An 18,475-nucleotide genomic window follows, 5' to 3' on the forward strand; every position below is an offset into this window, starting at 1 on the left:
TAATTCCTATGTTACTGCAAAGACTTTGTATATGTACCAATCCTTTGGAATAGCAAAAGTTCTGCATGCAACAGTATTTTTGTGTTAGAACTCAGCATTTGGATTATGATGGGCCATCTCATCTTCAGTAAGGATGATGCCGTTATATCAATATTCCTAATATAAGAAAATCTGAAGAATAGTTCCTCAGCTTTTCAACAGCCAGTGTAAATTAGAACACCTCTTAAATACCCAGATCCTTTGATAATCACAAGCACTGCTGTTACATTTCCCTTCTCCCAGCATCCTAGTAATCTTCCTCCTTGTTTCTCCAGCAGCATAAGTAGAAGCTGGGGCCTAGAGGTGGGGGGCACAGACTGATACAGAAATAAAGAGTGACCTAGAAGAGGTTTTTCCTTTTCATCTTGTATTCTATTGATCCTTTCACACTCCCCAAAGATCTGAGATGTTTATAATTATGACCATAATGCAATGCCATCAGGGATTCAAGAAGACTTCCCTACTGAACATATAGAGAAGCAATAAACATCAGTTTAAAAGCTATAAAACCAAGTCAACCAACTGTTAAAGCCACGGCTACAAGGCCCTGCCGCACCAACCTTCAGTTCTCTTCTCTTGGTGTACAGAGAAATGTGGGTAAATTCCCTTCTCAACCTGACCAGCCTAGTCAGCTGTTAGGATAAAACATAGCAAAATTGGAAAACTTCACGAACGCACTGGCCTGGTGAAAGGCAATTAGAAAATCCTTAATCAAACACTGCGTGTTTAACAAGTCAGGTACTGTATCAAAAGCAAAGACTACTTGCCTAAATCCTTTTGCCTTCTTAATCCTATTCCTGAAACCATGGAGAACAGGGAAGTAGTGATTGTAATTGTGTCAAGTTTGGAGAAGTACAGCTGGAAAACATTGGCTTCATCAGAGTAAATTGACAACAGGCCTACCCTTTGTCTTGCTTATCTTTTTTTTTTTGGGGGGAGTGGGAGATCTGTACACTTTACTGTCTCCCAGAGTGCCACTTCTTACCAGAGCCCTCTCTGGCCATTGCTTGGGTGTGAGTCATAGGATTTTGTATTTTCCTTCCCCTGTTTTCTGAGCATGATTTATATCTGCTGCATCTTTGTGACATTGGTTCAGTTTTGTCCAGTCTAATTAGTTTTCTCAGTAATTGTTTCTTGCAGTTTATATTTATGACACCAGGATCAACCTTAATGTGCTTGCTGGCCTAAACACCTAAAGATAAGAATTTCTCCATATTTGCAACATGGGCATTATTCCCTGTAGCAAAGCCTAAGGACATATACTGTGTTCTGCCCACAAGGAGCAGCTGCCTGTTAAAGGTAACAAGCAAAATGTTAGAGTTCTCATTGACTTTCCTTTGTTTCATAATTTTGCTATAAAATGGAATAGTATACTTCATATTTTTGCATTCATGTACAGGATTCATTTCATAAGTCTTTACATTATTTTTCCCTGATGCTTTGCTCCCCCACCTTTCACTGGGTTGAAGAGGCAGGGAGAAGAAACTATCGTGTCATGTGAATCAAGCTATCAACCTTCTCTAGATCACAGTAAACTGTTCAAAAGTGTAACTTTACTTGCAGTCCTCCTATAGCTTGCACAACTTAACAACACACACAAAGAATACACTCAGTAACTCAAGTGTATCAGAATGAAGAAATGCTTAGCTTGCACAGTATTAAATGGCTCATTTATTTACTTAAAAGCAGCAACCCAAAAGCTAATTCCAAATGCAAAGAACAGTAGTATCTGGTTTTGGTTTGAATATGTTCAAATGGGCTTTGATCTATGCCTGCCTTAGACTGACTATCCAGAGAGCTAATATGCCATGCAAAACTCAAAGTCCAGGTCTGCACAGGCACAGCCTCTCCGAAATTCAACCAGAAAGCAGAGTAGGGAATAATGGGCAGCTTGTGACCATGGAGGGTTTATATCCTAGCTTGTGAACCAGGATTTCCTTTCCTTATTACTAGAGCATCAAGATCTTGGAAAGATTTAAACTTGGGATTGATATCTTTCCTGAGACCACATTTCCATTCAAATAATTATTCTTCTTTCTTAAAAATGAAAACTCATCTCTTGAGATGCTTTAGCTAATGAACAGTGTGGATTTTAACATGCATGATTGTATATAGTATACCCATAGAGAAACACCACAGAAAGCATAACAATGTTTTTTAAAAGCTTTTGCAGACATCTAGATGGGATGTATGACTGCTCTGATGAGGCCAAGAGCTCGCTGTGGGTGGGCACAGTCCTTTTTATATGATGAAAAATAACTATGTCACACAGAGACAGGAACTCCATCCCAAGAGGAGACCAAAAAAAAAAAATCAAGCATTTCTCTGTACATGTTCTCTCCATTGTTATAAAAACACCCAACACTTTTCTGTGTTTTTCCCATAGAAGTGCTGTATGTATTTCTGTGCACATATTATGTCAATGAACACAAGCTGCAAAGTTGAAATGGCAAAGCTGTCTTCTGCAGGAGCAGTGAATACACCTGTGTGCTTTGCTCTGTCTTGAAAAGACTCTGTTTTGAAGTCAAAAAAAGAAACCTACCAGTCCAGAATAAATCTCTTACCAGTTTGTTTAATGTTGCCATTTACCACAGCCCTGTTTCAGATGTTCAGGCCAATTTTAAAACACACAGAGATCAATAGGCAGGAAAGACTCATGTTGGTTAAAACGGGAAATCAATTCTGGATGGGGCCTCTAGAGGAAAGCTATCACTGCAAAAAAAAATTTGAATCTTCTCATCTTCCTCATTCAGTCAGAAGTTGGACTTCACGACCTTGGATGTTTTTTCCAATCTTAATGATTCTATGATTCCTGAAAGATATACTCTGTTTTGCACTGTGTTTATTCCTCAGTGTGGTACAATGCCAGGGTTCTCTATAATTCTGCCATGAAAAGAGGCAAAAACTGTAACTTTAAAGTGCAATTCAACCTCATGGTAAATGTGGGAAACCATTTCCAGCAAGGATATGTGCTACATTAGAATGCATAATGCAAAAGCGTTTAGCAAGCTGGGAAATAGTCATCCTCCTCTTCAGGTAAAAAAGTTAAGACAAAAAGGAAATGTGTGCTCCAAGAAGTTCTCTGTGAATTTGAGTCTTAAGTCTGCTCCAAACCGTATCTTCCAGATGAGAAGGGAGATTTACTGTGTCTGAAACTATACCTCACTGTAAAAAAGCACTGTTGTCTCCTCTCAGGGGTGGGCACAAGGCTGAAAGTCCCTTTCCTGCCAGGCTGAGTTGAGCACAGAGCTTGTGAACTCCATGTCTGATGCCTGCTGGGGCTGGCTATGGCATCTGAAGGAGTCCAGCCCACTAACTCACACTGCCCAGCAGCGGCTCGGCACTGATGTGACTTGGTCACAGCTCACACCTCCAGTCAGCCCTGGGCTGCCGAAGTTGAGGGACTGCAAACTAGCCTCTGCTTGTCCTGCTGCAGATGGGGTGTCCTTCTCCAGCACTTTGTGAGTGCTGTGGGGGTTCAGAGACCTCAGGGCAGAGCTAAAGGCTCGACCCTGTGATTGCACTGAGTGCAGGACACTTATCATCCCTGATCTTCCTAACACATCATCACCTGCCAGGACAGATGAGCATCAGCTCACTGTTACAATGGCTGTGGGTATCTGTGACTGCGGCCTTACAGCTGCTTCTGGTCTCTCTGCCCTTCTGCTCTCCTGCTCCTGAGTATTTCAGCCATAGAAGGATATAAATATGTTGCTGTTAGTGTCAGGGAAGGTGTTACATTCAGGGAATATCTGCTTGTTTACTAGACAGGGTTAGAGTATTTACAAAAGGACATCAATGTGTCACCGAGCACAAGCCAATCTTTAGGTGTTAGAAGACTTGAAAGAAATACTCAACTTAAGGTTTATTGGATGCTTATTTTGAAAAAAGGTTCCTAATAGGTACTGCCATTTTCAGGTACTAGAAGAGTTACTACCATGATCCACTATAGTTATTTGTCCATGCCTGAACTGAGCAGATAAAATATGCAAAAGGAAGCGAGAATTTACCATCAACACAAGCAGGAATGGCATTGCTGGACAATGATAACACAAATAATTTAATTCTCACCCGATTATACAGCACCTTCACACACCTGCCATTGCACAAGTGAACTTCATGGATCAAAGCATCACAAAGCCATTAAACACAACATGTGTAACAGGGTACTTCCAAACCAGAGACTGAAGAATTACCCTACAAGCATTTCTCTCGCTCTTTACCACCCAAGAAGGAGCTTTTCAAGCTTTCCTACAGGGCAGGTCAATGCATTTCTGTCCGAAGGCAATCCCTTTGCTATTTCAATCTCAACTGCCTTGAGTAGAGTCTGCAAATACTGCAAAACTGTTGCTTTTCTTCTGATGAGAATAAAACAGGGACAAGATAAATCATGTCCTCCTGTAAAGTGGTTGGAACAAATCAGACATGTAATTATTGTGTTTTCTTTGCCAAAAGCTGAAGCTGAGATTCTTGTTTCTTTTCCATTTGTTTCTCCCTTTTTCTGTTCCTACTTTGTGTGGAACATGTTGCACTTGATGGGTATTGTTTCCAGATATTTCTTGGGGGTTTTTTGTTAAGGCAGCAACAGGCCTTCCAAGCTGTGGGCACGAAAAAACCTACATCTTTGAAAGAAAGCCTAAGAAACCAAAACCAAATCATGTAAAGAATTTGTCCGCAACACTCAGAAATAAGAGTTGCAATGTGGGAATGGCTTCGTTTCAGAAAGTTTCTAGCTGAAACTCTGGCTCAAGGAAGTATTCCTAATAGCAGTAGAAAATTCTGTCAAATCTGTCTTTCCTTCAAAATTATATAAACTGGAGATTGTTTGAAGTAAGATTTAGTTTCTATCCAGTCTTAGGAATAAATAACATTATAGAGACAGCCATCCCATTTTCCATTCCTTCTTTCCAGTTCAACGGGAAATAAACCAAGGTGGGAGGAGGAAAGAAAGAAAGCCTCTCTGAAAACAGCTTTGCTTCCCATCTTCTTAATTCTGATTCCAACCATCCAATACAACTCAGAGCTGCTCAAGGCATCCTCTTGCAGCCTTTTCCTGCAGCCTGTGCAACTACTGACTTTCAGCAGTTTCCAATGACCAGTTTTCAAAGGCATTTAGGTAGCTAAAGGTGAAGCAATAATTTACTGGAATTTCCCAAAGCACTAAGCTGACTCAACCTCTGAATTCTATTGACCAGACTTTACACTTTGAAGCTTTTGAGGGCTCCTTATAAAACCAATTGCTTAGTTTTATTTAGCACCTGAATGCTGTTTCAGGGGACTAGCTGACACCTGAAAATGGAATTTAGAGTCTCTCAACTGCAGAAATTGAAAAAAAAAGTCCCTAGAGAGAGTATTTACATTAGAGTATTATTATATATAATATTAGATCTAGAGACATATGTTGCACTGTAGAGAAACAGGAAATAATTGATATGCATACAACATATATATTTTTATAAATGCAAAAAAATGTCCCCATGCCATATATTTTCCAATTAATTGTTTAATTGGCCCCCAAAGCTAACAGGCAAGTTGCTAGCCATAGGTACTGCACAATGTTTCATCTGGAGAACTTTTAAGAATTTCAGACCTCATTGCAGCATTTTGACTTGGCTTATTTGACACGTATTTTCCCCTTCAGGAGTTTTGTACTTCAATCCCAGTAAGTCCCTCTCAATCTGCAAATAATAGTCTCCAATTAGTATGGGCACGGAGAGAAGACCAATCCAGTGTTCACCTCATACCAGATCTGTATGCCTCATAATTCACTCCACATTCTGACTTTGGAAGATCAATAGCCCATTCTCTGTGGAATGTTCTGCTCAATCACAGGCTGAGAAAGCCACTACAACCCTCACTGCCACTTGCTACTGAGCTCAAGGACTGCCTGTCTCTCCTTTTGTCCCTCAGACATATCCCAGTAAGCAGAGGTCCCTTCAGCATCCTTAACCAAGAAAGCAGAGGGTAATGAAAGGTGTTCTCACTTCTGTCCAACAAATAAAAAAAAAAAACTAGCTTAAGGGCAAGTGAGAAAGGAAGAGCTCTAAAAAATTATCATAAAATACATTTCAGCTGTTGTTTAATGATGGAAATACATTCCTGGGATTGTCTACTCACATAATCCTAGTTTTTATATGACTCAAAAATGCTGAACTCAGGTAGTTTACTATACAGAATATATATCTAAATTAAAATGGGCATATTAATTAAACATCTTCCACTGAGAAAAAAAAAATCTTATATTTTTTCTCCAGCTGATCTCGTAGAACATGAGAAACCTATTTAAAATTTATTAAGAAGATAATGTTGACAAAAATATTTTAAGAACATTATAGAGTACTTAATAATATTGTCAACTGAGTTTTTATTATAAATAGTTATTATTTCATCTCTGATAAAATTTTAACTGTCTGTTAGGTTCAACTTGTTGCTGATCTACCCTGTATTTGTAAAACAGATAGTCTGAGACATTGAGGAGCTCCTCACCAAAAACCTGTCAAAACCAAAAGTAGCATACTTTAACTTTATGAACCTCAGTGGCATTTTTGCTGGGAAAGGCTTCTCACAACCAGCCCTCATATCCATCTCCAGTGGGATGCAGGGGGAAAGCAGGTCGCTGGTAGAATTTAGTAGCCAGAGTACAAATGATGTAGGAAAGGGAGGGACAACAGTGAGCAGGTGAACTCCTGCTGTGTGTGAGCTGCCATGCAAGTCAATACTGCCCCAACCACACTCAGATTCATGAGGCCAATGCATATATTCAGAGTTCTGATGGCTCCAGGCATAACAGGCCATCCAGATCTCCTGCCTGTGGCAGAATTGCAGGCTTGCAAAGCCAACCACATGGTCCTGCAGGACGCAAACTGCTAAACTTCTCTCTCTTGTCAGTCTAAAAGCACCAACAGCCTTAATTGCTGAGAGACAGCTGCTGGCGAGAGCAGTGAAGGTGTCACACACAGCTGAAAAACAACATGGTTCATCACACTGTAACTGCAATAAATACTACTCTGTCTTAACCAATGCTTAGTGTGGGTATCTGTATTCCTGATAATCTTCTCCCAAAATTCATCCTTAGCTGAGTTCGTGCTCAGGGTGAACTGCACTTTTACACAAACATGTTCCTGAATAATGATGCAACTTGCTTGGTGATGAATACAAGAAAATTAGAAGCAGGGTTTATGAAATACTTTTGGCTAAAAAGTTATTTATTTCTAAATTTCTCACACTTAAGTATTTCTCAGATTTAAAATTTCTCATGTTATTCTTACTTTCCTGAGATGTGTGTTTGTCATCTAGCCAGAACTTTCACTAACACAAAGAAATAAATCCAAGGCCAAATCGCACTCCCATGCATAGGTTCATGACAGGGATATTTTCAGAATGGATTAACTTTTTTTTTTCCCATTCAGTTTAAGTACTCCCCATGCAGGTTTCTGTATATAAAATCAACACCCATAGAACCTAGTTTGCAGAGTCTTAAAAGCATAACTCAATAATTAGAATATAAATTACTATTTGTCATTTACTTAGATAGGCGCTCTGGAGACAAAACATTATATGTATTTCTGATACAGATGTACTATCAAACAACAAAATGAATGTGGCAATGCCATGCAGACTACACTGCAGTAAAAGCACCACACTGGGTTTTTTCATCTTGAGTAATAATTCTCCCTAATTGCAACGAATGTTTGAACTTGCGTTTAATTTCACTTATCTTTCATAGACTCTGTGCTCTGTGACTGAAGCCCATAGTTGGGCTTGATGTAGACAGTGTACTTCAGTGCTCTGCTGAGGAAGAGCAGGTTTCTTATCTGAAGTCTACCTGACAAATTTAAGCAATTTAAAGCCTTAATTAAGGTTTCACCTTAATTTTGACACTGGACACTTCATTGAGAGTGCATGTTTCATACTGTCTTGACACATATTATGTAGTTGAAATGCATACTTTGGATCTTCTTTGCTCAGATGTCCTTGTAACATCTGCTATTTACCCTGAAGTATGTTTCATGGGCTGTTATTTCCAGGTGGTAAAACTCTTGTGCTAGCCACAAAACAGAGATCAGAGTCAAAGCTGCTCTTTCTTGCAGTTGCATTTCCAGCATTTGGACTTCAGTGAAAATATTTTACTGAATAATCTGGGTGACAGAACAACATTCTGTGTAATAAAATGCAAATATTTTGCAGAGAGAATGATATCTTCCTTTTTTGATTAGACATAAATCAAAAGGACAGATCAAGACTGCAACAAACATTATATCCTGGAGAAAAAAGTGATTCTGTGGGTTCACCTCAACACTAAATGAGGAAATGTATAAGTTTTTCTTTCAAATTCTGAAATTTAGTGAGGTAAAATCCCACACTTTTCAAGTTGAAGCCTTCTGCCTTTGGGACAATGCTGCCCATCTGACTGGGAAACAAAAAAATGCAGGTGTATTAAGTCTCAGAATGAGCATCAGGAGTAAAAGCATCTAATTTCCCTAAAATGCATTTATTCCTCATTACATTTTATTAGTTGGACAAAGGAAATAAGCAACCATGTTCTTGGGAAAAATATTTGAGACTTAAAAGGTATGGTCTGGGAGAAAAATCCCTTGCCCAGTTGAAAAAAATAGTCAAAGACAACTAATGGAATTACACCACTGATATATACAACAGCCATTTCTGACATACCTGTGACTTGACGAACAACTGTAAAGACACACAATTTAAATAGTGATTGCAATCAGGGATTAAAATGCAGTCAAACTACAAATGTATTTAGTCAAATAATAACATTTAACTTCATATATCTTTATATCCTCATTCTGTCAATAAAATATCTCCAAAATAAAACAAATAGTAGAATCAGGACAAGAAGTAAATATATTTTATATACCTCCTTGTAATCTCAACCTCATCCATGCTTGTCTTTCAGAATACAAAGTTTTTGTAGTTTTCAGCATCTAAAGAGTCCAAAGTGAGTGCCTTGTTAAACCTCACAATCACAATTAACAATGAATTCCAGGAATAAAAAGTTCAACTTGGACAGAAATGTTTTTCTTCCCAGTCTGGATTTCCCTAAGATTCATCAGTTTTGCTCCTCTGCATTCTAGCTGCTGAGGTCATAGTGTCTTTTATAGGAAAATGAGCTGCTTATAAATTTTCAGCTCTGCAAGCTTTGGGAGTTGATGGAAAATCCCCAGCCTCAGGGCTTAGCTGGCTGAGAAAACACTACAGCAGCCCTTTTTCTGTAGTCACTCAAATATAAAAGCCTTTCAAAAGAGATGGAAATGCCCACAGAGTGTTTGTCTTGGGCAATCCTTCTTCTGTGCACAGGGACCAACTTGATTAATTTTTACCTTATAATGTTAGGCAAAAATTGCCCCTATTCCTCAGGACTGTAGGAAAGTGCAGGGTGACAGACGCAGTCTGGAATAAAGTCAAATGGAGACTACCCACTGCCGACAGTCAGTATTTTGCGCATTGCTACTTTCCAAAGGACACCACCGGCACACGGTGAGCCACACCCAGAAACAGACAAATATGCTGCTCTGCATCAGAGGCCTGTCAGGTCGCTGCAGCCTGAAACTCTCTCAGTGAATTTTATTTTTGTTAGCGCCTTTCATTTCACCAGAGTGTCATGTCCCTGCCTGGCAGAGAAGCTTGAGCACCCAGCAAAGAAACATGTGCTGGTGGCAGGCTCTGCTGTGGGACTCCTGGGACAAGGATGCCTTAAAAATACAGACCAGGTGATCACAGCTCCTCCTTTTGTTGCATCTACCCTGGAAATACAGACAACTACGTCTTTTTTCATACTGAATGACTCACTGATATTGATCAAAGGGTTGGGAAGAAGGTTGTCAACATGCTCCAAAATTAAGAGAAACCAGACTCCCTTGTAAGGTGTCAGTGGTCAGAGCTGTGAAAAAACCAGGGTGTTGAACTACAACTAGCTGCACCCTTCTGCAAGCAGCCTGGTAGAGGAACTGCAGCTCAGTGGGCCCTCATGTCTAGCTGCTCCCCTCTGTTTTCTCTGGTGGCTGTGTGACAGGACTGTGTCCCCACAGTAACAGAGAAGGGCCAGCTCTGCACACTCATACGCTTCTGCTCTGTTCAAATGCTCCTAAACAATCAAAGCTGAATTTTAAAAAGAATGTAATGAATAAAACAAAAAATAATATAATATACAAAAGAACAACAACAACAAAAAAGTAAATCCAGGGTTTTTTTTTGCTGTTTCCTCAGGTTTCTGGGCTCTGCCTAATATTCTGAAATTTTTCTTCAGATTTTTTTCATCCAAAAATGAAATCTGACATCATCACCAGAATCCAAGGTCTATGGTTTTAAAAGCAAAAGTACTATGGGTGTCATGATAAAATCATAAGAATAACTGTCCTATTTCTTCTCTCCCTCAAGATTCATTAAAGAAGGTGGACTGAAGCAGAGCACTAGCACACAAAATCTGTCTATGCATATGTTAAAGAGAAATATACAGCTAAAGAACAAGTAGAGTCAAAAAATATTGAGGTGACTCTTAACTAAACAGTGTAACAATCCCTAAAATGCAAAAATCCCTAAGCATAAATTGCAAAGTTCAGTGCTCAGAAGGGGATAAAAGAGTGGTGCTCTGAAAACTTCTGCCTTTAAAATTAGCACTGCACATGCAATTAGCAATTTACTCTGGAACTGGAACTATGGGCTAAATTAATTTTTTCAGATCAGCAAAATAAATAAAAATTGTTTTAGAAAAATTATTTCTGCCAATTCATAATCAGCTTCAGACTTTCCTTAATGGAAGCCAACTAGAAGCAAAATAGTTATTATCTAAACTGCGTATTCAGACTCCTACACTTGAAAGAAGAGAATCTGAAAATGCAGAAATACAGAACATACCCAAATTTCCCATATGAAAGTCACAATCCACACCACGCCATCTGAAATGCAGTAGCTATTTATAAGGCCAGTCACTGAAAACATCTTGCCACTAAACCATCCATTGACTAATCAATAAGCCTGCCCAGTACAGAACGCTCTTTTCCAACACTGAAATCGATGAAATTGACAAAATTCAGTGAGTGGCAAGTACAGATTAGCTGGGAAGTGCAAACCGATGTCAGTGCAGCTATTTCTCCACTATAGGGGGTCTGAAACCGTGAGCTTGCAAACTTTTTCATCAAAGGGCAAAATTCTAACCTTCCTTTCAGTAGCACCCAAACAACCACAGCGACTTTGTGGGGCAGGGCTGGGAGTTACTGGGGTAAGGCTCAAAGACCAGTTTGATTCTCAAAATCCCAAAACCACCTGCAAGAAATTTCTTATCCAAGTTCTTCCCTAAGAATCTCAGCCTGGGCACTTCCACTGACGTTTTGTGACCTCTCCTGAGGTTTGGCTTTTCACATTTCTACCAACACAACCATGTCAGACTGCATGTCCACCATTAATCATGGAAATCTAGCAGTAATGGACAGAAACATTCCAAGTGCTGGGCTGCAAGTTAAGTGATGAAGAAAGCCCATAGTTGCTCCTTGAGAAAATGGATTTGTTTCTTCTGTCCTCTTTCAACCGATGTGGCAGTCTTGGCTGATAACTTCAGCAGCTACAGTTTCTGTGCAGAGGTGTAGAGGACTAGTTTTTAAAATGCCGTAATATTAATTAAAATCTCAAAAATCTTAGGGTCTGTGACAACTTACAAGATTAGTGAATCTAGTAAAGGTTAGGATTTATGCTCCCAAGATATTACATTGTCCAGCTGCTTTCAGGAGACAAAAATCCTGTAAGATTTGCCATCCGTGCAAGGTTTGTGGACCTGGTGATGTTACTTCCCTACAAAGTTATGCCTCAATTTTCAACAGCAACAACTGAACCTTGTTGGTAATTGCCAGGCAAGAGGTTTGCAGGTGGATACACCAGCACGTGTTTTATAATGGCTTAACTGCAAAGAGCACTGTAGCATGTCCAAACTTCTGGCTCTTTCTCACCTACCTGAAAGCAGAATTTTCACTATCTGACAAGAATTGACAAATCAGAAATACCTTCTGCTTTCACACAAAGAGGAGCCATGAAGTCTGGTAGGTGTGTGAAACATGTCTGTGTACCTCAGACTGTATCATTTCAAGGTGAAAATATTCAAGATATTGGAGTGGCAGATGAAGCCACTAGCCAGCACCAAGCAACAGAACATGGAATGGAAAGGAGCTCTGGGCTAGCATGTCAGACAGACATATGCTGAACAAGCTAATGAGAAACACTGGTAGTTAAGCAGTAAATATCAGCCAATCCCAACTGGAAGATGGAATCTTCTACTATTACATCAATTAAAGGTAGAGATGAGTGTTGTGCTGAAATGACAGAAATGCAGTCCTCCTGAGTGAGCTCTGGAGCTGTGTGACCACTGAAGCTGATGGGTCTTTGGTCTTCACCAGTTTGCTTTTCTCACCCTGAAGACTGCATCTTAAGAGGAGGAAAGTGCTGTAACTTTTAACCTGAGACAGAGTCTTTAGAAGTCATCAGCCTTTTGATTTAGTTATTCAGTAGTGAAAGGACCAAATTACAAGATACAGTGATGGGATGTTAAATGACACTGATTGTAATCAACTTTTAAATTTCCTTTTAAACACATGCACTGCTAATTCTTTGCAATGAAGCTTGATACAGTGTATTCAGAAATGATTTTCTGTAGATAAGTCAAAATATGGCCTAATTAGGTAATAAAAAAGAAGCTTGACTTACTACTAAGAGCAAAAGTATTTCTTCATTTCTGTGAAAACTACAATACAATCTGTGTACAGTTTCATCTAGCTTGATGTCTCACCTTCTTCCACAGACCACCATACACTAAATACAAAAGTGCCTTTTCCAGCATGACTGTCAGTGATTGTTGGGTTTAATGCTGGTGAACAATGGAACTCAGATCAGATAGGAAATAAACAAAATTGTTAACTATCTTGCTGGAGATAAGAAACCATATGACATTTTAAGCTGGCATTATTCTATACAGGAACAAGGTACAAAAGTACTTAGGTTAGATGTTTATAAATACCAGATATACACATCAGGAGGAGGTTGGCAGGTTAAGAAAGGACAAGCACAGCTCTGTAATAATAAACAACTGAGAAAGAAGGAAATATGTGACATTATATCTGGGAAGCCCATTTTTGCTCAAGACAATTTAATTACACTTTTTTTATTGGATAGATGTTCAGGGTGGTATAAGAAATCTGCCTTGGTTTATACACTGCCATAGTTTACCTGATTCTCTCTGCAAAAGCAAAACCACCACCACCACCACCAAACCACCACCAAAACACAAAGACTGGGACCACAGTGGCAATGTTGCAGAATGCAGAGAATCAGCCCCTCAAACCTCCCCAGAGCACCGCAGCAAAGTCCTGAAGCATATCATGCAAGCATTTACACACCAACCAAACTTCATGTACTGTGATTAATTTCCCTGACACCATGTGGGTTTCATTGCAGCACAGAAAACCAAATACAGACTTATGTATTTTTAGGATCAGGACCTACTTAACACAAGTCAGCCATGATTTAATATGTCTGTACTTAATGTGCAGTTTACTGAATGTGAGAGAATTCTAGTATTTTAGTTCAGTTTGTGTTTTTCCCCAGAACAGCACATATGTTGTTTCAACATTGATGCTGACGTTAAACACTCTGCAGTTACTGGTGTTTATTTAAAGAATTAAAAAGTGTCTAGTGCAGCTGGGAACAGAGGTACAGTAGCCTTATACTTAAAAGCATAGAGAGAACTACTAGGGATGCTGCCCATTTATGATTCTTTAGCAGCTTCTATTTTTTACAAAAATTAATGTTCTAATCAGAATGCATCTGTATAATGTTTTTCTCATGCTGATCATGTGTCACCAGTGATTTCCTTGTGATCCCACTGCATATGCTGGGTCAGCATATTCAGATTGTTATTATCTGCTGGTAGAAGAGGTAATACAGTATTTCTAGCCACAAAATAGTGCCACACAAAAAAGCTATAGTAATAGTGAACATCAGGGATGTACTATAAAAAGCAGAAATAAACTTCTTGTTGCAGGACCATTCTTCGGGACTATGTTTAGTGAAACAATCTGGATCTAAATAAGCATTAAGATTCACAAGGTAAGTGGGTAGTTCAGCATCAGTCTTTTTTTGCAGTGTCAGAAGTTATGCATTAATGTCATGCATGCATGCTGTCATGCACAGGTCAAAAAATATATTTGTTACAGCATTTAAATTTTGAAAAGTTGGAGGCAAAGGCTTCAAACCTTGACAGTAAGCCCCTATGCTACAGTTTGTGCTGGAAAGTAAACACTTAGAGAACTTAGTGTCCTGATGAGAAATAGTAATCTGTGCAGTTACTATTCATCGCAATATCCTTTATGTATTTTTTCAGTTACGTACATTAATGCTAGTCACTGGTTCAAACCCCAGAATTTAATATTTCAATTCTGAAATTATTACTGTGTTTGAAAAGTAGCATCTAAAGTAAGTGATACTTTTTTTAACTCTTCATAGTTCAATATGTTTAGCTTTTCATATTTTTTACATTCCACTTGCTATTAATTGAACATGAAAGAATTTGTATGTGATACATATTGTCTAGCATGCAACCTTCTTTTCTTCTGCTCTACTTTTAAACATTTAAAACAATTTCTGTCTGTGGAGGTTGAGTTGTACAAGAAATTTACAAGAACTGAAGTTTTAACCCTTATGATTTTTACAACTTTACAAATACTCAGATTTGAAAGTTAGGTTATAATAATATGACATCATTATATGATCTGGTGATGTTGATATGATCAATTTAAAAGTAGTGCATATGTAACAATACTGACTTTTGCTTCTGATCCAAGATCTATTTTCTCCCAAGAATACATTCAGAGCACAGGACTGGCCAAAGACCACTGAAATCAATGGAAAGGCTACCAGTGATTTTGATGAAATAGAGGTGGGCGTTTGAGCATAACATTGCTCACTTCATTGCCTTGTCACAAAGGCTGAATTTGGCTTAAGACAGAGGTAAAGCAGTTCATCCCATGTACCTTTAGTAAATAGCACATATTTTAACCCCACCATTCCACTCCCAGGAATTTAGAGTATTTTGTTATGCTAGTTCTGTTAAGGAGCTGCTACACTTGCACAGGTAAAATGAATGATTGAAACACATAGAGTTGTCTGTACTTACAGGTATCTGGCTTGAGCTGGCTGTTGGTAATTCCAAAATACTGTGGATTTTCAATGACAGGAATCTTTGTCATCCCAATGATGACTGCATCAGGACCCCCCTCAGAAGAAGAAGGAGTGTTACTGCCATTTGAGATGTGGTGGAGGGGACTGGCTGAATCATCGTCATTGCTGATGACTGAAGACGGACCTAGAGTTAGAAACAAAGATTTTCTTGTAACCCAGTGTATGGTACTCTTCCCTCAGATGAGTAATATTGATTTTTTTTTTTTTTAAGTTTTGGTCAGTTGTCCCTCATTCCTGCAGCCGAAAGCTCTCTTTGTGTGCCTTGTTGACCTTACCTGAAAAATTTTGTATCTCTGGGTGTATATGGAGAACAGTGGTTTTTGTCCATTAGGAACTGGAATCAAAACAAGTTTTTGTACTGGTGCATTACCTGGAGTAAATGCCATTGTCCAGCACAGTCTGTCACTGTGCAATATCTCAAAACTTGTTGAACTAATTTTGTCATTCTCAGAAATAAGCTATGGAATATGCACATTAACTTTTTTACCTTATGCCCTACTTGAAGCACACAGCAGTAACAGCACAAACCCAGGGAATGCCTGCCCTACCTGGCATTACAAGAGGACAAAAGACACAGCAAATGGGCTCATCCTGATGTGGGAAGCTGCTAATTTCTGAAAGAAAGATGGGTTCAGGGCCAAAATCCAGGGGACAATTTGCATAGTTCCAGAGGTGCAGAGAAGATGCAGAGAGGAGTAGAGGAGTAAAACCTGGAGCTACTGTAGAGAGGCTCATCCTGTCCAGGGACACATCCTACTGGCTCTCAAGTCCGTATATAAATCTAGTCAACTTCCAGAAAAAAGTCTATTGTGAACGGTAATTCAGTGACAGATTTTGTTTTGTTTTCACTCCATGCTTTGTATTTTTAATGAAAATGCCACACAGATAAAATCTTGTAAATAGATTTTAAAAAAATATCCTTCTTAGCACAGTGTCCCACTTCTGCAGGAAGTGAACTGTGAACTGCAGGAGCCTTTGAACTAACAGCAAATCAGCACAGACAACATTTGAACTCTTGACATCTAACCCTGTCACTTAAATTCAACATTACTTCTTCCAGTTTTAGAAAACCAGAAGCACCATTTAGCAGCAAAGACATTTTGCCTAAGGTCCTGACTGAAGAGACAGCAGAGAATACACATATTTCACTTCATTCTCCATCCGCATTAACGATAGTTTTTTGGGATGACATTCGCGTCTTTTAATTGTAACAATCAAAAGACAATGCTAGAAACAGATGGAAAAAATCACCCTCTGGAAGTGCCTATTCTGAAATAGCATCTTTAGCCAACTGCATTTAGCTTTTGGGCAGCAGCAACAGCTTGAGAAGAAGGGGGCAGAAGAGAAGATTTTGAGGACAATAAAAAGCTGTGTTTATTCCAAGTCACCAAATTGCATGTTGGACTCCCAGACTGAGTTTTAAACTGGACAGAAGGAACACTGTAGAGGCAAGACAGAGCTGAGTAACCTGCCACATAGATGGCAGCTGTGTCTGCAGGAGGGATAGGGAGTGCAGAGGAGGGACCAGCAGGATCACCAGCAGGTTCTGTATGCACATTACTGAGGACATGAGAGAAGACAAGCAAGATGCATGGCAGCAGACACACAGCTGAAGAACCAGATGAGAAAAAGGACAGTCCCAAACACAACAAAGAAAGGGCAGCATTAAAGAAACTCCTGCTCTTCTGGGGCTCACTGTATCATTAACAAAATTACTTCATCATTACGCATCAGGGCTCACAGCCATAAAACTTAAATATCCTGGCATGTGGCTATTCAACTCTATATTTTGAGACACAAGTATATTCACACCCCTGTCTAGCTTTCCTTTCTCCCCAGTTGGTTTAATGGGGCATGAGGGAAATGTTTTCATAGTTTGAAAAATACTTCCCCCCCAGCCTGAAACACTAGAAGTAATTTTTCAAATACCTGGCACTTCACAGGAATGTCACTGTTGACAAATGTAAGTAAAGCCTAGATCTCTGCAATTTATCAAGTGAAATACTCATACTAAGGCTGGTTTTGTCATTACTGATCACTCAGATCCCACATGATTGACTCTACTGGGAAAGACGCCAGGATAAAGAATTTCTGGCAAAAATTTCTGTAATGAAGGGCAGAGCCTAACAAATTGTGAGAATGGGCCACTTAGATGGCACAGCCAATACCTATGTTAAGTCACAACACATTTTTCAGATGCACAAGAGTTTTTTGCACAAACATTTGGAGTGCAACACATTTCAAACCGCATTCAGGTTTTTTGTAGATACCATCCTTACATCTCTAAAGTTTCTGAATCTCTAGTTGTTGCTCAAAAGAAGCAGGCTGTTTGATACTTTCTTGGGAAAACAAAATACTTTTATATTAATATACTTTAGAATGAGCATCAAATCTCTTCTCTCACAACAAACAGGGAATTCTCTCCACTCTGAAACTTAATAGATGCACGTCTTTAAGTCCTTTTCAGTCCTGCTGTTCTCTGCTGCACAGGAGGAGGCTCTTTTGTCATTGTTTACTTCCAACATACATGCCGTGATGGCAAGGAAAAGTTACCGTTGCACATTTCTAGGTGTTAAACTGGGATAATGGCTAAGGAGCTCAGTCTAGTCATTGAATAATTTCTACAGTACTTCAAGATCCAATTTTGTATGGTGAACTACTATTTTCAACCAGTATAAACTGCAAAGTGCCGCAGGTGAAAATAGACAATTGTTCTGTAAATCTACTCAATTAGGTTTACTGGTAAAAGCTAGTCTTCTGTGTGCTATGAAGCAGGTTCCAAGTATATACAGCTCTCTGAAGTAGGTGAGGGAAACCTGGAAAATAAGGTGACTTTCATGTCAATTCCTGGCAGTACAAAACCATTTAAGAAAAATTCAATTCTAGGAACCTTGTTGCTACATCACTCTGCGATCCCTCTTATTAGCAACATCTCATGCAATGGTTTTTGTGAATAGTTTTTTGCATTCAAAATCCTATTCCCTGTCTATTTGTTCTCTAATTAATGTAATTAGAACACCTCAGATGAAATTTTTTGTGTATCAGAGGCAGATGAGTTCACATCCTTTCAAACTTCCCTTTTCCTGACCTTTTTGTATCAATGTGAGCAAGCTTTTACGCATTTCCATGCTTGTTTATTTGTTAGACTATCTACTCATCACAAAGCTACATTTAATTGTCTGAGAGCACTAAGCCA

The 18,475-nt window shown here is 39.1% G+C and overlaps 1 protein-coding gene across 3 annotated transcripts in view; it reads right to left on the minus strand.

The window, feature by feature from the left end:
- Positions 1-18,475, minus strand: part of NTRK2 (neurotrophic receptor tyrosine kinase 2) — a 198,183-nt gene that overhangs the window by 68,863 nt on the left and 110,845 nt on the right. For all 3 annotated transcript variants that reach the window (XM_054283145.1, XM_054283160.1, XM_054283148.1), the window contains one exon: positions 15,215-15,403. In XM_054283145.1, coding sequence (XP_054139120.1) covers positions 15,215-15,403 — 189 coding nt within the window. The remainder of the gene's footprint in view (positions 1-15,214; positions 15,404-18,475) is intronic.

Source organism: Melozone crissalis, unplaced genomic scaffold (genome assembly GCF_028551555.1).
Source record: "Melozone crissalis strain CALT ecotype California unplaced genomic scaffold, PUWL_Pcris_2 ptg000005l_1, whole genome shotgun sequence".
Classification (NCBI taxonomy): Eukaryota; Metazoa; Chordata; class Aves; order Passeriformes; family Passerellidae; genus Melozone; species Melozone crissalis.